Source organism: Lepidochelys olivacea, assembly GCF_965140295.1.
Source record: "Lepidochelys olivacea isolate rLepOli2 genome assembly, chromosome: 2".
NCBI classification, from domain to species: domain Eukaryota; kingdom Metazoa; phylum Chordata; order Testudines; family Cheloniidae; genus Lepidochelys; species Lepidochelys olivacea.
The window spans coordinates 116,825,153-116,847,951 of record NC_140412.1 but is presented as its reverse complement, the minus strand read 5'-3'; the positions used below and the strand labels follow the sequence as shown (position 1 = coordinate 116,847,951).

At 40.5% G+C, this 22,799-nt stretch overlaps 1 protein-coding gene across 5 annotated transcripts in view; it reads right to left on the bottom strand.

The window, feature by feature from the left end:
- The window catches only part of SLC35B3 (solute carrier family 35 member B3), a 33,524-nt gene extending 10,987 nt beyond the window's left edge, over positions 1-22,537 (bottom strand). For 2 of the 5 annotated variants that reach the window (XR_014710384.1, XM_084620310.1), the window contains exons 1-6: positions 22,438-22,537; positions 12,935-13,216; positions 10,825-10,946; positions 8,296-8,450; positions 6,388-6,495; positions 365-462 (exon numbers count right to left, since the gene is read on the bottom strand). Coding sequence is in view for 4 of the 5 variants with exons in the window: in XM_084620310.1 (XP_084476436.1) it covers positions 365-462; positions 6,388-6,495; positions 8,296-8,450; positions 10,825-10,946; positions 12,935-13,135 (684 nt within the window). In the remaining variant the exon portion in view is untranslated. The other 3 variants (XM_084620311.1, XM_084620312.1, XM_084620313.1) reach the window with 3 other exon arrangements.
- Positions 22,538-22,799: the final 262 nt, after the last annotated feature.

Below are 22,799 nucleotides of genomic sequence, written 5' to 3'. Positions count from 1 at the left end.
TATCTGCCTAGTTTTACAACAGGCTACATAAAAAGCACTAAAGAAGTCAGTACAAACTAAAATTTCATATGACTAGTTTATACTGCTCTATATACTATACACTGAAAAGTGCAATATTTATATTCTAATTGATTTATACTATAATTATATGGTAAAATGAGGAAGTAAGCAATTTTTCAGTAATAGTGTCCTGAGATACCTTTGTATTTTTCTCACATTTTGTAAACAAGCACTTTTTAAGTAAGGTGACACTTGGGGGATAAACAAGACAAATCAGACTCCTGAAAGGGGTACTGTAGTCTGGGAAAGTTGAGAGCCACTGGTCTGTGTGACAGAACACTAGATTAAAGAGTCAGGTATTTACCATTTCTGAATTGGAACCATTGTGCAACTTCATAGCTTTTTCCTGCACGTTTCCTATAACAGCATCTGCACAGAGAGCAAGGGATATAAGGACCACACCTGCAAAGAAAAGGGGGAAAAACAGTATTAATTAATAAGACAAATGCCACTCTCCACTCGCCCTGTAGCGATAGGTGTAGTGTAAGATGCTAACTCAAACAATTTTCACTGTGCTTATACTGGTTTAGACCTTAAGTTCTAGAAGGCAGGAATTGTCTTATTTTACACAGATCAGCACCATAGTGCACCAAATCCTGATATAGGCATCTGGGCTCTCATGCACTACAAATAAGTAATAATGATTAAACTTTAAGATCAAATTAATGCTGAATATTATTTATATAAAATAGGTATGTCCTGTTGGAAAGAAAATAAAAAGCAAAAGCAGTATATTTAACAAACACAAAAAAGGAAAAACACAGAAATACTGACAAAACGACAAAACAACAAAAGCAAGAGGAATCACAGTGAAAAGTTTTCAGTTTTCTGAACTACTTTATTTGCCTAGATGCTGTTCAGGTACAAGATGAATGTACGCCTTTATGTATATGCTGCACTACTTGGCCACAATAAACTCACTGCATGGCAGGTAATGTTATCAGCTTAACAATAACAAAAATGAATAACTCTTTATCCATCACAAGTCAATTAATTTCTAAACTTTGATTCTTTCACTATTTTACCAACCAGTATCTCTGCCATTCCAAGAGTTAGGATTAATGCTGAATACTGTATGAAAACATGTTGGAATCCCAGCTTTGATAAAAGTATAACATTAAATTAATTAGCAGCACACAAGATGTCAAAAGTTAGTAATGTCCATTTTCTATTTTGTTTCTTATACCATGACCACCATAATTGAATGGTGAGAGCAAAAACAGGAAATAAGTAGGTTAATCAGCATGACATTACTTAAGATTTCATATTTCACTGGTAGAGATTTTGTTGGACTAGTACAAATACTTTAAGGAAGGAATAAATTTTTCCTATCAGAAAGAGAAATGATTGATCCTTGGGACTGTTTGAATTGGAGAACCTTTTAAGTCCCTAATTTCCTTAAATTTAGTTATAAAGTTGCCTCCATGCTACAATTTTGGGCCTATTCCATTTTCTAACCACCAGGAAGCAAGCAGAGGGGGAAGAATCTATAATCTATTCAATCAGGTATCTAGGGGCACTGTTACAACAATGGCATTGTATATGCCAAAAAAGACTTCATATTCTGCAGCAGAAGCCAGAACAGGAGTAATAAGCCTGTAGAAACACCTGATGCCTGAGTGAAATGCATTGATGGAAAAACAGGCCCTATGGGACTTCATTAGTGTGTTTATAACTTGTGGGGGTGAGGGTGTGTGTGTGGGGGGGTGAGGGTGTGTGTGTATTTTTTTTGTTTTTGTTTTTTTTAAATAAAAAGCACTCTTTTCTCCCTTAGTGAGAGGAGCACATAGTAGCTGCTCAAGGAAGTTTTGAGTCAGTTGTATTTCCTACATTTTTACATCACACCCATTATATGACTTTTAAACTATACTTTTTCACATACTGTATCAATCTGTAGCTTGAATCCATTACAATGCCAATATGGGTGTACCAGTATAAAATAAGATAATGCACATAAACCAGTTTAATCTCATAATTTGATAGTTTTATTTAAAGGCACAAAAATCCAATCCATACTACTGACAGAATCTGAAAAAAGTTTTCTTAAAAAACACCAAACCCAAAACAACACAAAGGGCCTGATTTTGATTTCACTTTACATCAATATAAATCAGCAATAACTCCACTGAAATCAATGATGGTAAACGGTAAGATCTGAACCTGGTCCAAAGGCTTAAGACCTAGCAGGGCAAACATAATTTGAATCAAATGGACCATTTCCTTTGTACTTCACAGATTCGGGGGGCCAGGGGAGATTTTGCACACACCATTTTAAAAAAAATTCTTTGCTATATTAAGATAGTGCAAAGTTTTAGTCCACACAAAGTTTCTAAACCACACACCTTGCATTTAAGAAAAAACACACTTGCTTCCAAAATGGGTTATTTAAAGTTAATGAATAACTAACAAAATTACCTTCAAATTCAAATGCTTTATAATGTATTTTAAAAGTCCACACTACAGGTGATTAGCAGAACACACTAAAGTTACTCAGCCAAACACCATTAATTAAGCTCTGGGCTAAACTGTGTCTCCCATTGCAGATGTAGGCTTGAGGGGATGCGTGTGCAGGAAATTTGTATCCCATATTCCTTCCATGCAGGGACCAACCATGATAAGGTTCCCATCACTGGAGAGTGGATAGATAGTACTGCCAGTAGAGTGGCCAGAGGAGGAAGAGTTTGTTGCACAGACGTATCATGATGTGCCGCTTCCATGCATCCTCCCAGCCAGTCACTCTAGATATTAGGCCTTTAAAAGGCATGATACTTCCAAGCGCTACTCAGTCAGACAATGCCAAAGCCATTACTGAGCCCTAAATATGAATTCTACTTTTAAAAAATATTTCCTTCCTTGGTACAAGACTGCACTGGGAAAAGTAAACGTCTGTTTCCTTTGCCAACATCTTTAGTACACGAATGGAACACTGCGTGAGGTATGTTTCATTAAGTCTATTTGCTGCTTTTGTACAGCAATGCTGATCCTGGACTCCACTGCTATTCAAGAGCCTTAAATCTAATTTACAAAATTCTGATGGCACAATACGGGCAAAATTGTTCATCCAGCTGATGCTTTAAATCCACTCAGGTTTTATGTTTGTAACATTCATATCAGACAGCAAAGATTACTTGTTCCGTTTAACCTCTCAGCATAGTTTTGCTTCCTTAGGCAAAACTGTGACATGTAAATAGATTTGCCCTTGACAATGTGCACGTTTAAAGAATTTTGATTAAATCATGAATGTAAAAAGAAAAGCTCCAGATCAAAATCATACTAGTTTGTGTGTAAATGCTTCTAAAAAATGCATTATTATAAACCACTATAAAGGAGGAAATGTGACATTATTTAGTGACTAGCAACTTGGTGAAGTGATAAGACAATGAATTCTTAGGAATTTGTCATTTTAAAGTTACACTGTAGAGTAAAAAGTTAACATTGTTTTGAGAAAAGAAAAAGAGTACTTGTGGCACCTGAGAGACTAACCAATTTATTTGAGCATAAGCTTTCGTGAGCTACAGCTCACTTCATGAAAGCTTATGCTCAAATAAATTGGTTAGTCTCTAAGGTGCCACAAGTACTCTTTCTTTTTGCGAATACAGACTAACACGGCTGTTACTCTGAAACCTGTCATTGTTTTGAATGCCTCAAGAAGCTTAAGTCTATAGTTCACTTTTCTTTTCACTCTGATCTGCATACACTTCAGATGTCAATATATATTCTGTTTCATAGAGGCACCATTACTATGCTTTTCTTCTGTTTGCTGTCCCTTTGCAGAGAAAAAAATTACATAAAATTATTAAAGGACAAGGTACATCAAACTACATAGTGAGAAAATTCTTAGGTTAATTCCACTGGCTTCAGTCGAGTTACTCTTGATTTATACTGGTGTAATGTCAGAAGTAAGCCCACTTTTTAGGAAATATACTAAGCTGCCTCCTACCGCCATCATTCAGCTAAAATAAAATAAAATATCCAGCTTCTAAACTGCAGAAGCCCCAATTCAGACTAGATTCTATGACCTGGACAGATACAGAATGGGAGGAAGGTGCAGAGAGGTAACTTGCTCAACTTACACAGCAGGTAAACAATAGAGCAGGAAAGAACTCCGACCCAGTCTTCTGAAAGAAGACTCTCTTTTGAGCCCCAGTCCTGTGCCCTAACCCTTCAAACCTGTCTTTCTTTATCCTTTTGTATCTTATGTGTCAAGATAGATCTTTGGTTGAAATGGGTCCTAAATGCCTTAAAAAGGAAAAAAGCAGTGCTGTTTGTTGTCCTATATAGATAATACTCAGACTACATACAGAAGATGTACTTGCATCAAATTACTGAAGGTGTTAGGACCAACATGGTCCTCAGTCCTTCAGTTTGTAGAAAGATATTTTCACACAAATTTAAAAATAAAAATCTGACATTTTAAAATCTGATTTTAAAGAACGTCATTTAAAAATAGCTTTTAACCATTAAAAACCTCAGTAAGAACGTATGCCTAGATGTGTTTTTCCTGGGATATACTTATTTGGTGGGTGCCAAAAAGAACATACCCACATGTTGTACTCCAAATACATGTCTCTTTGTTCAACTACACATCTAGTCTCTTGTTCCACTATGTACATGTATACAGTAGATCCTATAATTTAGATAGGTAGCAAGTCATTTTTTCCAGTTGTAATACCACTAAAGTGACAAGCATTATAAAGCCAACATAGCAAAACAATGACAAGACTAAATAAACATCTGAGTTTAGACATCACTACTATTTGAGCACCACTCAACACTAGATGGATAACATTTCTGAAAAGGAAAGGTTTCTTCCCTAAAAAAGGGCTCATTTTGTTTAAGGATCAATCAAAGCTAGAATGAATGAAGGTCCCACAATGAATTGACAAACAATTACTATGTCTCATCTGAATCTCTTGAAATAAAAACAGCTTCAATATGGACAGCTCTAAATTTCTACATTGTACATACATGTTACTATTACATTAACTCCAGTGCCTTATTATATAGCACATAATTCATGGTTACTGCATGAAACAACTTGAAATTGCACGATGTGGGCATTAAGTATGTGTAACACCAAACAATCTTGCACTAAAATTGTTTTAATGTCACTGGTAAATTAGTAAAATATGAAGCAGTGTGTTTACATAACCCTAAGAACATATGTGCAGTTCCACTGTGAGGTATGCTTTCCAGAGGTGTACTCTTTAGAAAGCATATACAGTTTTAAAGTAGCAGCATGTAGAGTAACAGAAAGGCTGACAGACTTGCTGGCCTCAAGGGATTTGAATGGTGATGGATATCAAAGTCTATAGTCCATTCCACTTTAAGATGGAATCTGAAGAGGCCCTACCTTTCTGTTGGAGTTTGCTAATGCTGATTTCAAAGTCTGAAGCCCTGTAATACACCAAGTGCAAACTGAGATGACTGCTTATTCAAATATATACATTCAAGATATTGTAGATGAAGCACTGAATTAAAGTTGACTGTTTCCAGTTAAAGAGCCTTTTTCAGTCACTTATAACTTTATTCAACTTTCAGGTGACATTTTTCCAGTTTGAGTGTCAGTGCAAAAATGGTTAAGCCATTTCTGAGTAAGAACGTAATGAAAATAAGTAAATTTGTCTTTATTTAAAAAAACTGGCTTTTTTGGACAGTTCTAGTACCTCTGGGGAAAGAGGCAGAAACTTGAAATTAGTCCCAAGGTTAGATCTGTTGTACTTTTTGGTGGGCCAGTGAAAGTTCCTTTTGATTTCACTAATTTATAAAAAATGAATGCATAGTGATCTTTTTCCTTTTTAATTTTAGATAGGAATTTATGAAGTATCACATCAGTTAAAATATCTTCTGCTATTTCTAACTTACATGAAGAAATTGTATGTCAAGAACACTAGTTCTCACTGAGGACTAATTCTATAGCAAATATGAGGTAAAGAAAAAAGTTAGTTACCAGCTGCAAGAAATAAGTCTGAAAAAGTTAAAACAAAAAACAAAAAACCACCACTTTTTATTCTATTTAAAGTATTTCAAATGGAATTTTATGAAACATCTCAAGATATATTTACTTTTGCACTGAGATCCACCAGAGATATTTCAGCTCCAAGGGTAATATCTGGGGAAGTTTTAAGTGCTTGAGAACTAAAGCTTAGAATGATAGTGTCTCTTTTATTATAACTGTAGTGCTGCTGGTAAAATGATATAACAAAATTTACCTTTTTACTATGACATTCCAAGGCAGTACCACCAAAGGCTCCCGCTTTTATGCAATGCTCATTCTAGGCAACATAAGAATGATTAAACCATAAAGTAAAATAAATGCTGCTTTACCTGTCAAGTTGAAATTTGGTGCGATTGTGCTGTCAGCTAAAGTAAACCATATTAGGCCAAGACTCATACACATTGCAGCAGACACGTCTGCAATATTATAACGTTTTCCTATACAAAAATACAAACAAAAAAATAAGGCCATGTAATAGTCTTAATTTTAACTCCCCTTTATTAAGGAGGGAATGGCAGACAAAGGAAAAAAAACTCCCATTCAGTACGCCACCAAAACATATGGACCTAATGTTCTCCCTCCCAATATTTGAGTAGAAGGCCCGGCTGCAACTCTCCACAATAGCAGTTCTCAAAAACTTTTTCATAGTACATACCACATCTCCACAGAGAAATCTTGTGAGCAATAGCTGTTACCATTCACAATGGTACAGGCCACATCTCCTCCCCTAAAGTGACTATACACCTCTTTGGCAACTACAGCAATTATTTACACGGAAAAGTAGATTTACATTAAAGATAACTAAAATACATCTGTAACATCACAGAGGAAACAAGGAGAGCCAGTACCATTTAGTCAGCCAGTTATCTGTAGAACATCAGTGAAGGCTCAGCAGACCAGTTTGGGAACTGTTGGTCTAGAACTTAGCAATGTAGCCAGCTGTATTTTGGGGGGTCCTGAGAATGTGATTTGAATAACATATTCCATTGCTTCCCAAGGAGTTGTGTGCACCATATAAGCGGCCAGAAATAACTGTTTAACACGTACATTTTAAACTATGTTCTCAGCTTTCAAGAACCTAGCACTATATAATCCAAAGGCACTATACAAATATTACCTACAGAGACCTGAAAGCTCCAAATTTAAATGACAAGAGGATTTAATTGTGAGACAGACCTGAGTTGTTAGTTGCACACACATTTACTTTTTAGTATAAATTTGCATATTTGATTTTCTTCTTTAAACTGGCTTCTTATTGCTTCAGTCTCAATACTGAAAAGTGTAATATTCCACTGTAACTACAAGACAGAACTACAGTAATAGGAATACTACATTCTGGGCTCAGTTCTGTAGTCCTTTGCCATGTGGAGAATCTTAGGGTACGTTTACACTGTGAGTGCCAGCAAATGTCAGGGCCTGGGTCGACAGATTCGGGTTCGCATAACAGCATTAAAAATAGCCATGCAGAAACTCTCCCCCGTTCTCCCAAGGCTTCAGAGCCTGAGCCACAACATCTACACAGTTCTTTCAGTGCCACAGTGTGAGCCCGAATCTGTTTGACTCAGGCTCACTGGCGCTTGCTGTACAGATGTACCCTTACTGACTTTGAGTAGCAACAAATCTACAGGTACAAGTGAGAATTTTTCATAATATATATTATAAGGATTATCAAAATATTGAAATATGCTATGTATTTTATTTACATGCTCAGAGTTATGAGCTTCAGTCAGATTCACCATCCCTCTTCTGGTATATCAAGCATTAAATACAATTTTAGAGGTAATCCTGTATTCTCTGAGCAACCCAAACCAGAGCTGGTTGGGAATTTCATTTTTTGGGAGGTCAAAATTGTTGATTTGTTGAAACCGAAACTTTCTGTGGGAAAAGTTCTCTTTTGACAAATTTCCCATTTCAAATGATTTTTTTAAATTTGTCAAAATATCCTATTTAGGCATTTTCAACATGAGAAGTTCTGGGTTTTTTGGGTTCAAAATTACATTGTTTAGAAACTTAAGTTAATTTATAGTAAAACCTTTTGTTTAAAAAGGTCAATACTGAAAAAAACAGTTTTGATACAAGCTACATTTTATGGGCAGTTTCTGCCCTGCCCCGCCTCTACCCAAACTGTTTCCTGGCCAGCTCTACCCAAAACTTCCATTAAGTCAATGGAATACAGGATTTGGCCCTTATGTGGTTATCTTCTAATAAGAACATTTAATAGTAAGAACAGTGCATACCTTGTATAAAGACTCCTCCTATCATAACGGGAATCAGTTTACAGCACTTAAAGATGACTTGAGTAGGATAATTCAGATATCCTAGGGAGGTATTTGATAAACCCATAGTCCCTACAGTTAGAAAGGCTATTATCATGTAGGTTTTCCCTGGGATTCTGCAAAATATAAATGTATGAATCTTGGTATTATAAGCATATTGTATTTTTAATAGGTGAGACTTTCATACTGGGAGAAGCTAGAAGAAAGTGTACACTAATAATAGAACTGGTTGAAAAAATGGGTCAAACTTTCACTAAAATTTCATCTCCAACAGTTTTTATAGTAATTGTTAATTTCAGTGAAATTTTCCATTTTCAACTGGGTCTAATGAATAATGCTTTAGTCTTTTATAGTGCCTTCTATTTAAGGATTACAAAGCATATCACAACTGTTACAGGACTTAACTCAACATTACCCATCAAGAATTATCCCTATTTCACAGAAAGGAAATAGTCACAAAGGAGTTAAGTGACTTATAAAAGAACACACCGGAAGCTGGGAACAATACCATATCTCCTGAATCTGTTTGTTCTTAACCACCTTTCTCTCATGACTGTATAACAGTTCTTCTTGCAGCCACCTCCATTTTTAGTTGTTTGTAACTTTTTGAAATCTGTTTGACTATGAATTTCTTTGTGAAGTTTAAACTAAACACTTTCCCATTTCTGTATGTGCAGAAAATGGGGGAAAAATACATATCCTCTGTTTACAAAGTAATTCTGGTGCCTTTTTATAACTCTGGAGAAATGGATGAAGACAAAGTTGAGATTTGGCCTTGAAATACCCTAACTGAGAAGTGCCTTTGAGTATCGTGGTGAATACTGCTTTTGATGTGGCGCGTTATCACCTGCTGACAATTACACTTTGCACATGTACATTTTAAACCATTATAGCACTAAGTTTGAAGTGAGCACCAAAGGCCATGCTGCACAAACACATGCAGCTAACTTTACTGAATTTTTTGTATGCAGCTACGGGGAGCAGTGAATAAAGAGTGGTCTTGCTGGAACCCTTGCCTTATTCACAATACATTCTGTACCATAGTTATAAGAATATTTCACCAGTTTTTACAGGTGGTTACTTTTTTGTCAAAGATATTGTCTCTTTAAAAATAAGCTTAACAAATTAACAGTTCTGTGTAACCTGATAAATCTGACTTCATTTTAGAAATAGATTTTCTATAATTTAGAATGTCAGCATGTAAAATATAATGCATGTTTAACTGAAAAGTATACCATGAACACAAATTTAATATATTGGATCTCAGCTGAGGATCACTATTGGTGGGAAAAATTGGGGAGGAAAATAACTCCTGTTTAATTTTAAAAGTCAAAAAGCGGACTGTTCTGAGATGTGAGAGAGAGTGTGTGTGTAAGTGAGAAATATATGGAGACTCTGGTTGTATACTACAGAACCCAAAGAATTCTGAAGGGGGAAAAAAGAGCAAAATTTGGAAGAGGATTTATTTTTAAATATTCTCTTTAAAAAAAAAGTTAGTAAATATTTTCCTAAACAACTATAAAGAAAATACAATTGTCCTAATAAAGAGTTATTGTGCCAAATTTGGATACTCAGTTCAGCCAGAAAAGTGTGAAACAGATTTCAGTCCTGCTTTAAGTGCAAATCTGAACATAACTAACTATGGAGTCACTATCAATACTTCCATAAATTATATTTAATAAATTATTGTAAGTGTGTGTAATGCACTTCTGAAAAAAATGAAATGAATCTGAAAAGTACAATAAAAAAAAAGGTAAGCTAAGTGAAAGGGACTAGCCTAAACAGCTGCATCTCCAACCAACTTCAAAATTCCCAAGATCCTGATCCCATAGAAACTTACGCATCTGCTTAGCTTTAAGCACTGTGTGTTCTCCCACTGACTTCAATAGGAATACTTACAGTTCTTTAAATTAAGCATGTGCATGTCCATACTTTCTTGCAGCATCAAGGCCTAAACCTGAAACACTAGCCTTCTGCTTACATAGTACAGTGCATACAATATAATACTAGTGTACTTGTTCTGCAACCTCTGAAATAAATGTATGTAGCACAATAATATAGTATATTAACGTGGACACTTAAATATGTAGCATCATATCCTGATAGTCATTAACATGGGAGTGTCAATTTAAAAGGTACCTAACAAAGCATCAAGAATACCTAAAACTTTTCAACTTGTGTGTGTATATATATAATTTTTTTAAGTCAACCACTGGTGCTAGCGTTCCATTTCACTATTACAACAGAAGTCAGGCATAATAAACAGGAACAAAGGACACAAGTATATGGTTGAAAACAAACAGTGATGTATATCTTCAATTGCAAATCCACTCATCAAATCATACTACATTTTATCTTATCACTATCCATACAAATCTACTCAATTATCTGTGAAATAACAGCAATATTCATACACAAATTATGGAAGTCAGATTTATCAAACTGATTGCCTCATGCTAGGTTAAATGTGTAAAAGGATATATCACTTACCGTCTCCTTTTATCCTGAATAAGCTGCAGTTCTATTAGTCCAAAAATGGAATAAAACCCAAATTGCACTAAAGTAAGGTACCAACCAAAGGGCTTAAAGCCCTCCACTGAAAATATCAGTTCCTATAAAAACAAAAAACACACACATACCAACTGTTAAATCAAAACTTAATTAGCAGACCTATTTTCTCAATGTGAAAATGCAATTCTCATGCTTTTAAGTTGCAAAGCAATAAGTAGAGAGTACACGCAGTATACATAACTTAGAAGTATTAGAGAGGCAGCATTTAAAGACTGAAAAAAGAAGGCCACATTTATTGCTGGTGTAATTCCTCTGAATTAAAGTGATTCATCAGTGATTGGCATTTGGCCCATAAACATTCATCTCAAATTAGAGAGGGCTTTGTGTCTGCTTTTAACTTGGTTTTCAATTAATTTTACTCATTTTACTTCATTTGACTGTTTCTAGACAGCACTCTCAAATGACCCATAAAAGATTAAGTACAAATTGTTAACATTAACTTATTTAAAAGACAAATTTACTGGTAATTCTAATTTCTTAGGAATCTACAGGCATTTAAAACAAGGGAGTCATTTGTTATGGAAAAACATACACACTGTCTAAAGAATTATGCAGATGTATCCATTTTAGCCAGAGCTGGCAGCAAGACTGATACCTTCCATTATAAGGCCCTGTTTTCAATTACTAATAACTTCGCCAAATTTAACTATTTGGGCTGCAACTTTCCATGTCAGGTGTTTCTTCAGACCATTTAAGTTTCAGCAGACGTTCTCCCATTATCTATGAGAATAAGGTTGGGAAAAATGTTTTGCCAATGTTTTAAAAAAAATAAAAAATTCTACTGTTATTTTGGTGAGAAGCTCTAGCACCTTCACACTTTGGAGCAGGAATTAAAAATATGCAGTCAGAGTTTAAAGCCAGGAGGAACCACTAGATCATCAGTCTGACCTAGAGTATATCACAGGCCATCTACACCATCCCCAGCACCCGCACACTAAATCCAACAACTGAAATGAGACCAAACTATTATAGCCTATAAAAGGCTAGACTACTATGTGCCACAGACAGAAAACAGGAGGGCAAAGGAGCACAAGTGCTTGAGAACCCCATAATGGCAGGGAAATTAAGTAAGCTATAGGAGATAATCCTGGCAAGTAACCCAAACCCCCACACTGCAAGGGACAGCAAGAGACCCCTAAAGTCACTGCCAATCTGACCTGGGGAAAAATTCCTTCCCAACCCCACATATGGCAACCAGTTAGACCCTGAGCATATGAACAAGAACCAGCCAGGCAAGCACTTGAGAGAGAATGGTTGGTGTCACCTCAGAGCCCAGTCTCAGCTTGCCCAATGTCCTATCTCCAGCTGTAGCCATTCCTGATGCTTCAGAGGAAGGAGATTTAAAAAACAAACAAAACCCCTCCTCCCAGGAGTCAGGTTGGCAGATGGAAGACAGGAGCAGAAAGGTATGTAACCACTAGAGAACATTCACCTACAGAAGCGGGAACAAAACCCAGGATACAGGAGTCCTAAAATTCCTCTGCCGTTTAGAAAACAGCTGTGAAGCCCACTAGCACACCATGCATCTCATCCCCCTCTAGTGAATGTGCAGAAAGGATAACAGCCTACTAATAGTTAGCTGAAGTGGCAGAAGTCCATACTGTAGACCTAAAGATTTCAACCCTGATGATGACACATGTGGTCATTATGGTCCCATACAATGTAACTTTTGTTTTTTCAGTTTGTTTTTGTAAAAACTTAGAAAAATCACATACAACTGTTAAGAAAATTAAAGATGCAAAGTCATGCACTCAAAAGATAAGTAAAGAAAATAATTAAGGTAGCACAAGCATCCTTAATTAGGTCCTCTTCTGTAGATGCATTATGATTATAGTTTTTAATTATATGGTCATGTACTATTTTTTCCCTAACTTCAGTGTTAGACTTTGATCTTAATGTTCTTTTAATGTAGTTTTTTTAAAAGGTATAGATTAGGACAGATTTTTAGACCAATCAAGCTACACATTGCTGAATATTGTTCAACAAAAGAAACAGAGGTACTAGCATAAAACATAAATACAGAATTTACCTGTAAATATCCATAGATTAGATAAAACATAAAAACTCCAGAAACACAAATAAAAAACTGAGTGGGTTTGTTAAATTTGCTGAGATTCATGCCAAGAACGATTATGTCATCTACTGATTTGATATGAGGTGACATGGCTTGCGATTTGGAAGGTACGCTGATCGAAATATATTTCCTTGAGGAGTTGAATTTCAGATCCATGTTTCCTAGTTTGCTGCATTCAGTGTCAATGGAATCTTCTCCTTTTTCTTCCTCTCTCTTTTTGTGTCCTTTGTTTGGAAGCTGAAAGAAATCAAAAAAGTGAGAGAGGCCACTTGAGTATGGAATTCCAAAATTAAAACAAAAAGAAAAGGAGTACTTATGGCACCTTAGAGGCTAACACATTTATTTGAGCATAAGTTTTCGTGAGCTACAGCTCACTTCATCGGATGCATTCAATTTCCACTGAATGCATCCAACGAAGTGAGCTGTAGCTCACGAAAGCTTATGCTCAAATAAATGTGTTAGCCTCTAAGGTGCCACAAGTACTCCTTTTCTTTTTGCGAATACAGACTAACATGGCTGCTACTCTGAAACCCAAAATTAAAACAGTATACAAATATGAAACTTAATGAAATTGCTTCAGACAAAAAATTGCACATGGAAACATTTTACAACTCAATTTCAAAACTTAATGGGAATTCCTAAAAATCACAATAGTGCAGTACATGTGTCTCCCCTATGATACTACTGCCTGCATAACAGATCTAATGCAAGAGGTAGAATCAATGATAACATTATGGCACTAGTGCTAAGAATTAGTGCATGAGTACTTTATACAGAGGCTTGGTCTACACTTACAAATGCTGTTGGCACACCCCTGACCAATGTAGCTATGCTGACACAGCTGTGCCTACACTGGGGATTATGTTGACGGAAGAATGCTTCCCTTGACCTAGCTACTGTCGTTTGGGGAGGTGGTGTTTCAGCACTGACAAAAAAACCCTTTTGTCACTGTAGGTTGTGTCTCCACTATGGGGCTTTGTTAGTATAGCCTTCATAGTTCAGACATACACAGAGATGGAAAATCTGATCTGGACAAATATTAAGCCTGACTTTTTATTAGTATATTTTACTTTTCTGAAACATATAAAAAGTTAAATACCCTTTAAAATCCTTCAAAAATAGTTTGCTTAAAGTGGGGATCAATCCTTCTACTGCAGGGGTGGACAAACTTTTCAGCCCAAGGGCCACATGTGGGTGGGGAAATTGCATGCACGACCATGAATGTAGGGCTGGGACAGGAAGCAGGGTGTGGGAGTGGGGTGCAGTGTGCAGGAAGGGGCTCAGGGCAAGGGGTTGGGGTTCAGGGTGTACAAGGGGTCTCAGGGCAGGAGGTTGGGGTGGGGTGCGGGAGGGGGTGGGGTGTGGCAGGGGGTTCGGTGCAGGAGGGGTTCGGGGTGTGGGCTCCAGCCTGGAGCCGCTTACCTGGAGTGGCTCCGGGGTGGCAGCGGCATGCAGCGGGGCTAAGACAGGCTCCCTGCCTGCCCTGACCCTGCGCTCCGCTGCTCCTGGAAGTGGCCCTGCAGCGCCGGGGGAGGACAGGGCAGAGGGTTCCCTGTGCTGCCCTCGCTTGCGGGTTCCTCCCCTGAAGCTCCCCTTGGCCACAGTTCCCCGTTCCCGGCCAATGGGAGCTGCGGGGGGTGGTGCTTGCAGGCAAGTGCAGCGCGTGGAGCCCTCTGCCCCTGCCTCCCACAGGGGCTGCAGGGACATGGTGCCAGCCGCTTCTAGTGGCGGCGCGGGGCCTTCGACTCCACGGGGTGGCAAGCCCCATGGGCCGGATCCAAAGCCCTGACGGGCCGGATCCGGCCCATGGGCTGTAGTTTGCCCACCCCTGTTCTACTGCCTACAGAAAGCAATGCTGCACAAATCTGTCACATCAGTGTCACAGTGCTATGGTTAAGCAGTCAGCACAGGGCCAAACCCAGCCCTCTTATACCAATGTTCACAGGCATGAAAACAGAATATGCTGTCATGGGATGATCCCATTACTGTGATCACACTGAAAGTACTGGTGCAGAGGTACTATGATTATGGCCAGCCTACTTTATTTGCATGGCAAGGTGCACCACACTCAATACATCCATTTCTATATGCAGAGCCTAACTGTGAAACTGGAAAGAATCTTCCCCTCTACCCTTTGCTTCCAACTCTCACTTTTGCTTGAGATTACCTGTTAATGTTCAGGAAAAAGGGTGTGCAGACTAGGAAAAAAAACCTTAGTGACTGTCCAGGAACAATCAAGGTCTCAAATATGGTCACATGACAAGAATATGGTGGTCCCAAAGTTTTATAACCACTATCAGTCACATGCATTCATCTCCAATTGTAGGATGAGGCATAACTGGATGAGTACAGCCAAAGAGAAGGAATTTAGCAGAATATGGGCGTGGGCAGGCAAATCATCCATTTCTTCACTTCAGTGAAATATGTGATAACTGATGTTTGAGGCTAATTTTGCATTTTTTGGTCTCAAGCTAACTCCACTGGTCAATTGCTGCTCCTAGTCAATTGCTGTACTTTTTAAGTGCAGGTCAACAGCTAGTTCAGCCCAGGGTCAGTAATTACATTTTTATTGATCTAAACTGGTGTTTTGGTTATTCCAGCCCAACGGTATTTTTTCTCACCAGAGTATCTACCAAAACTCATCTTCCCAGTGCTCCTTTATGGCAATCATTTATCCTGCTAAAGGAAACTGAATGAGACTCCCCCCAGGAGTCAGTCAATGCTGCTCATTTAACTACACAGACCAATAATTAAAGAGTTATGAGAGGTACTACCTTCACCAGAAGAGGAATAGTGTGCTATATAGTAGTACTCAGTCTAAACTTCATGCCCAGGCAGCAATTTAATGTGAAGGCATTTATAAACTAATATTCACTGCCACTGTCTTTGTTAGCCTCTTTTTGTCAATCTCTCTTGCTTCCCACTCCCTCCCCCATGACACCAGTACAGTATAACAAGCCTTGTGGATAAGGGGAAAGTGGTAGATGTTGTAGTCTAAGGCCTTTCTGCAGTAAGGAGCAGCGGCCATTAGCTAAAAGTAAGGAGTCATGTTCCCTCTAAATGACACCAAAACAATGTAATATCAGGTTGTTAAGAAAGAGTTCTAGCCCTAGGGAAGTATAGCAGAAACAGTGACCAGATAAACAGAAAGACATTACGATGTTTAAAGGAAAACTTTGCAAGATAACACTGTCTGGCAGAACCTCTTATCAGCAGTTTCAGTTGGGAAATCTATACTTCCCTTTTGTTTGACCTTTAATTGGTTCTGTCCTTTGTTTGTTGCATAACTGATTTAGCAAAATTTAAATTGACTCTAGTATGTAAAAGGTAGTGTATTAAGACTAGTGAAGAACATTATTTCGTAATACTTTAGTTTAAATGATAGGTCCTGTTTATCTATACCTCAACCAAAGTTTGACTATATAAACTGGGCTCCAAGAAGAAATTCTTTGGAACCTAATTCCAGGACACAGCCCAAGATCAAAGCTGCCAAAACTCAATACCCTGCACAACCATTCTGTGCAAGTTGGAGCCACAGACTATCCGATTCCGACTGACCAGCAGGAAGAGATCGCCTGCTTTATCAGGAGCGGTGACCATTGTATGCTTGGTGTGTGTGTTCTGTTGATCAAGTGCTAATAAATTCAAGTTAAGAATTTACTGTGTAAAGGCTCTTTTAGCTGAGAAAAGGTCCGGCCAACCTGAAGACGGTTATGCCCTGAGCCCACGGAAGGGTAGGAGTGGGTGCCCTAGATTGTGCGGGTAACAATGTGAGATATCTCAACTTTAGTATGGCTTATGATACTGTCTCATATGACCTTATAAACAAACTAGGGAAATATAGCCTAGATGAATCTATTATCAGGTGGGTACACAAATGCTTGGAAAACTATTCAGAGTAGTTATTAATGGTTCAGTCAAGCTGGAAGGGCATATTGAGTGGGGTCCTGCAGGGATCAGTCCTCTGTCTGGTTCTATGCAATATCTTCACAAATGATTTGGATTATAGCAGAGAGTACACGTATAAAATCTGCAGATGATACCAAGTGGTGAGGGGATGCAAGCACTTCAGGGGACAGGATTAGAATTCAAAATGATCTTGACAAACTGGAGAAATGGTCTGAAATATATAGGATGAAATTCAATAAGGACAAATGCAAAATACTACACTTAAGAAGGAATACTCATTTACAAAATGGGAAATGATTGCCTAGGAAGGAGCACTGCAGAAAAGGATCTTGGGGATTAAAGTGGATCACAAACTGAATGAGTCACCAATGTAATACCATTAAGCTAAAACAAACAAACAAACAACATTCTGGGATGCATTAGCAGGAATTCTGTAAGAAAGACATAAGCAGTAATTCTTCCACTCTACTCAGCATTGATAACTGGAGTATTGGGTCCAGTTCTGGGCAACACTCTTCAGGAAAGATGTGGATGAATTGGAGGAAGTCCAGAGGGGAGCAATAAGAATGATTCAAAGTCAAGAAAACGTGACCTACAAGAAAATATTGAAAAATTGGGTTTTAGTCTGGAAACAAGAATACTGAGGTGGGAGGTAACAGTCTTCAAGTATGTACAAGGTTATTATAAACAGGAGGGTAACTATTATTCTTATCCATGAAGGACAGGAAAAGAAGTAATGGGCTTAAATTGAAAAAAAGGAGATTTAGGTTAGACATTAGGAAAAACTTCTTAACTGTAAGGGTAGTTAAGCATTGGAACAAATTACAAAGAGCAGGGGTTCTCAAACTGTGGGTTGGGACCCCAAAGCGGGTCACAACCCTGTTTTAATGGGGTCACCAGGGCTGGTGTGAGACTTGCTGGGGCCCGGGGCCAAAGCCCGAGCCCTACCACCTGGGGCTGAAGCCAAGCCAAGGGCTTCAGCCCTGGGCGGTGGGGCTCAGGTTACAGGCCCCCTGCTTGGGCTGAAGACCTGAGCTTCGGCTTTATCCCCCCAGCCCCTGCATAGGGTGGTGAGGCTTGAGCTTTAGCCCCCTCCACCCAGGGTGGCAGTGCTCATGCGGGCTGAGGCATCGGTCTCGCCTCCTGGGGTTGTACAGTAATTTTTGTTGTCAGAAGGGAGTCGCAGTGCAATGATGTTTGACAACTGCTGACCTAGAGGTTGTGGAACCTCTGTCACTTGAGGTCTTTACAAACAGGTTAGACAAACACCTGTTAGGGATGGTTTAGATAATAATTAGTCCTACCTCAGTGTATGAACTGGACTAGATGACCTATTGAGATCTCTTCCAGTCCTACATTTCTATAGATTCCATACGTGTACATTGCTCTTTCCCAGCAAGAGCAGCAGCTGCCAAACTAATCCCACCTAGTTTCATTTCCCTGCCCAAACTGGACCACAGAGGATGTGATATGTCCAGACAGAGCCAGGATACTAGACTAGTTCAAGGAGTCCAATTTTCAATTTGTCTCTTTTCCTTAAGTCTCTCAGCGAACAGTAGTGGACTGCATAAATGTCTACTTTTGTACAGAAAGCTTCCTGTCTGGCCCAATCCAAACAGAGTTATGACTAATCACACTTACTGCTGCTATTCTGCACGATGTTAAAGAGTACCAGAACAAGCATGATTTTGCCTTAAAGAATTTCAGAGGTGCAGGGGACCATAAGAAAGACTATTTTCTGCAAATCTCATGCTAGCTATGATGTTTCTAACAATACAGAAACTACATCCTTTACTGCTTTAGATATTAACAGCAATTGCACTAGCAGAGAAACAGAACCCTGAAATTAGGTCACAAAAAGGAAATAGAAGAGGAGCTGTTTTTAAAATATTTTATTTTCTAATAATTTAAGGCAATATGTATTCTGTTACTGAGTTTTGGATTTAAAGATTAAAATACTACTTTAAAAGAACAAACTTTCACGAAGGATACCAGAGTTACAGTGAAAAAGCGTTTGTTCCACTCACATACAGTATTTAAAAGAAGATTGTGTAAAATTCCCTTTTCTGTGTTAAATTATTTGCTTGAGAACATGTTATCATAAAGGAATATTCTACAGTGCCTAACACTAAAATGAGAAACAGTAAATGCAGTAAATATTTGAAACAAATTCTCTACCAAATACTATTATTATAGACAACGGGACTCTTCTGAAATATATTTCTCTAAAAACATGCACAGCAACTGTTTTTCTAAGCAAAATATCAGAGGTGTCATTCTTCATCATTTACTCAAAATACTCAAAGTAACTGATCCACCTTATGTACTAATGAGCAACAGAACTGCAACTTTACAAATGCCACTTATAAACTTAAGAGGTGCTTACTTCTGGGGGAAATCTGCACCACTGCGTGCATGCAGAATTTATGTCCCCGGCAGAATTCTTTGCTTCTCTACAGAAAAATGACTTCTGACAGGGAAGCAAAGGAAAGCCCCAAGAACAATCATGCACCCCTCCTCAGCAGCACAGGAGTGTTGTTTTGGACGCCTAGCACAGGTGATGGAGAAGTAAATCACTGCAGGGGGAGGGGGAGGGCGAGAGGAGGCCCCCAGATGGGGATGCCACGGCTGCTGGCTTTTACCCTGTGCTAGGCTCAGCTGCTAGTCCCAACTGCACTGGGAAGGATGGGACTTCCTCTTCCCCTGCAAGGATTGGTCGGGGCCAGGAGAAACCTCTCCCTGCTGAAGAAAGCTCTGTTCCCCACCCCTACTTTCTGCCCCCATTGCTCCTCAGCTGCGGAGGGAAGGGTCACTGTACAGGGAGCTGCTCCCCCCTGCCCACTCCCTGTGCATCCGGACTCCCACCCCATCAAGTCTCACCCCCTCCCCCTGAATCCTGACCCCCATGCCAGCACCCAGACCACTAAGCCTCCTGCACCCAGATACCCCCACCCCACTGAGCCTCAACCAGCTGCACCCAGACCCTCACACCCTGACCCTCCTTACTGAGCCCAAACCACCTTCACCTGGACCCCCTCACAGAGTCCCATTCCTGCTGCACCTGGAACCTGCAACAAGCCCCTGAGCATCCAGATCCCCCCCATAGATCTACCCCCACCCCTCACACCCAGATTGTCCCACACAGAACCCTCCCATCCCACACCTGTATTTTCCCCCATCGCCTCCACACTTAGATCCTGCCAGGCTGAGCCTGCTTGCCCCACACCTGGATCAGGGCTAGACACGCATGTGAGACTGTGTTCCTCTCTTTCACTATCTTGGTGCACCCGGCCCAGAGGGGCAGGACCAACCCTTGGGCTGTGTCAGGGTCTGGTGCAGCCACACCATTAAGTCCGTGTCCTGGGAGTGGAGGGTGGTCTCCTACCTCTGTGGAGGCCTGTGTTCCCTATTGCCATGCTGGAGCCTCCACATTTATTGTAAAATAAAATACGCAGAATTTTAAAATACTGTCCGCAGAATTTTTATTTTTTTGGCACAGAATTCTCTCCGGAGTAAAAGCTTTCCCAAACTACATGTTTAACATTTCATTTTTTTACTCTTAATTTTATTTAACAGGTTTCAGAGTAACAGCCGTGTTAGTCTGTATTCGCAAAAAGAAAAGGAGTACTTGTGGCACCTTAGAGACTAACCAATTTATCTGAGCATAAGCTTTCGTGAGCTACAGCTCACCTTGATTATCATACACATTGTAAGGAGAGTGATCACTTTAGGTAAGCTATTACCAGCAGGAGAGTGGGCTGGGGGAGAGAAAACCTTTTGTAGTGATAAACACCCATTTTTTCATGGTTTGTGTGTATAAAAACATCTTCTGTATTTTCCACAGTATGCATCCGATGAACTGAGCTGTAGCTCACAAAAGCTTATGCTCAAATAAATTAATTTTATTTAAAATGACTGAAATGCTTCCTCTTGCACAAATGGTTTGCTAAAATAAAATATCCTCAGGAAAGTTTTTGCCAGAAGCAAAGCTGAGCTAAACCTTCTAAAAATAAGAGACCTTAAACTAAGCTCCAGCGCATAATTAACATTAGCAACTGTAGTTAGAGAGAACCACATGTCTGGAGCACCTATTGAAAATAAAAATCAATATAGAAATGATGTTTCTTTTCCTATATCTATGCAGGCAGGGGGGCCAGAAGACATTTATCATCTTCTCTGTGTCTTGGTGGATCAGAGGGAGGGGCAGCATACCATTTTTGAAAGTGTCTACCTTAGAGAGACAGTAGCGACACAAGGTGGGTGAGGTAATCTCTCTTATTGGACCATCTTCTGTTTACTCTTTTGGTCCCTTCTGACCCTATGATTCTGTTGGTGAGAAAGAAAAGCTTTTAAGCCACTCAGAGCTCTTCTTCACGTCCAGGTTCAAGAGCTCCGTGTGGCTCAAAAGCTTCTCTTTCTCACCAACAGAATTCTGTCCAACACAAGACATACCTCACCCACCTTGTCTCTCTAAAATCCTGGGACCAACATGACTACAACACCATTAAAAGGACACTATCAACTTGACAGTTAGGCTATGTCTACACTACCACTTATGACGCTCAGGTGTGCGAATATACCACCCCCTTGAACAACATAAATTACATGAGCATAAATGCTAGCGTACACAGCGCTTTGTCAGCAGGTGAGCCACCCCCACGGACACAGCTACTGCTGCTCGCTGGGGGCGGATTAAGTATGTCAAGGGGGGAGCTCTCTCTCCCCCATTGGCATAGAGCAGCTACACAGGAGAGATCTTACTGTGCTCAAGCTGCATAGGTACAACTGTAAGGTCTCTAGTGTAGACATAGCTGTAGTCCAATATAGAAAAAAACCTCAAAAGCAGTTTCAATTAATATACCTGCCCCTCACTCCCCTCCTGTCTGTGTATGTTTTAAGTCACAGGTTCCTCATTCTTCAAAGTGTTCTTTTCCCTCCCTGGTTGCTATGTGAAAGATGGTTACAGCGCAGACGAAACGGCCCGACTTTACAGGGGAAACACTGAAACTCATATGCAAAGTGGAGTCAAATCCAGAAAGGACCCAAGGAAACCAAAAACACTTATTGCCTCCAATTTCTTTTAGTTCTCGGACGTGGGGGGCGGTACTTGTGGCTCACGAGTAGATGAAGCCTTTACAGAGGCGGTGCAACGCCTGGACCGAGAGACCCCCCCCCGCCAGGGCCAGCCCAGCTCAGCCCCCCCAGCAGTAAGCTCAGTAATTTGGTGGGAGGTGTCACCTGGGGACGCTGCTGCTGCGGGGACCCGACGCGGGGAGGCCCAAGGGCCCCGCCCAGGGAGACGCGCCCGCCCTCTTGGGGACCCGGAGCCGGCCACGTCTCATTGCGCAGGGGCTCGTCCCGCCCGGCGCTCCGAGGGGGCGGGGGGGGCAACTGCCCAGCGGACCCCCCCCACCCCAGGCGGGGCCGCACCCCTTCCCCAGCCGCGTCTCACCGCTCAGGGCCCCCAGCGCGCGGCTGCGGCCCACGCCACCTCCCGGGAAGCAGCCTGGCCCCGCCCACGCCCCGGTGGGGGGGGGAGGGGGCAGTACCTGCTCGCGCCCCGGCAGAGGGGGCGGGGGCGGCGGCTGCTCTCGTCTTCCTCCGCCTGCCGCCGCTCTCCCCTCGGCGCCGAAAATGGCGGGGGATGGGAATGGGGGGGGGGGTGTGCGCGCGCCGAGCGCATCGAGCCAATGAGATCCGTCTGCTCGGCGCTCTCCTGCCGGGACTGGGCCCCGTGTCATTGTCCCCGCCCCGGCCGGCGCAGGGGAGAGCAGCCCCCCCACCCCTCCCCCGCACACAGGGGGACTCTCCCCTTACGGGAAACCCTCCCGCAGAGGAGCCCCGCGCACAGGGGAGCCCCCACAGAGGAAACCCCCCTCCGGGAGAGGAGATCCCCGTCTAGGAAACCCCC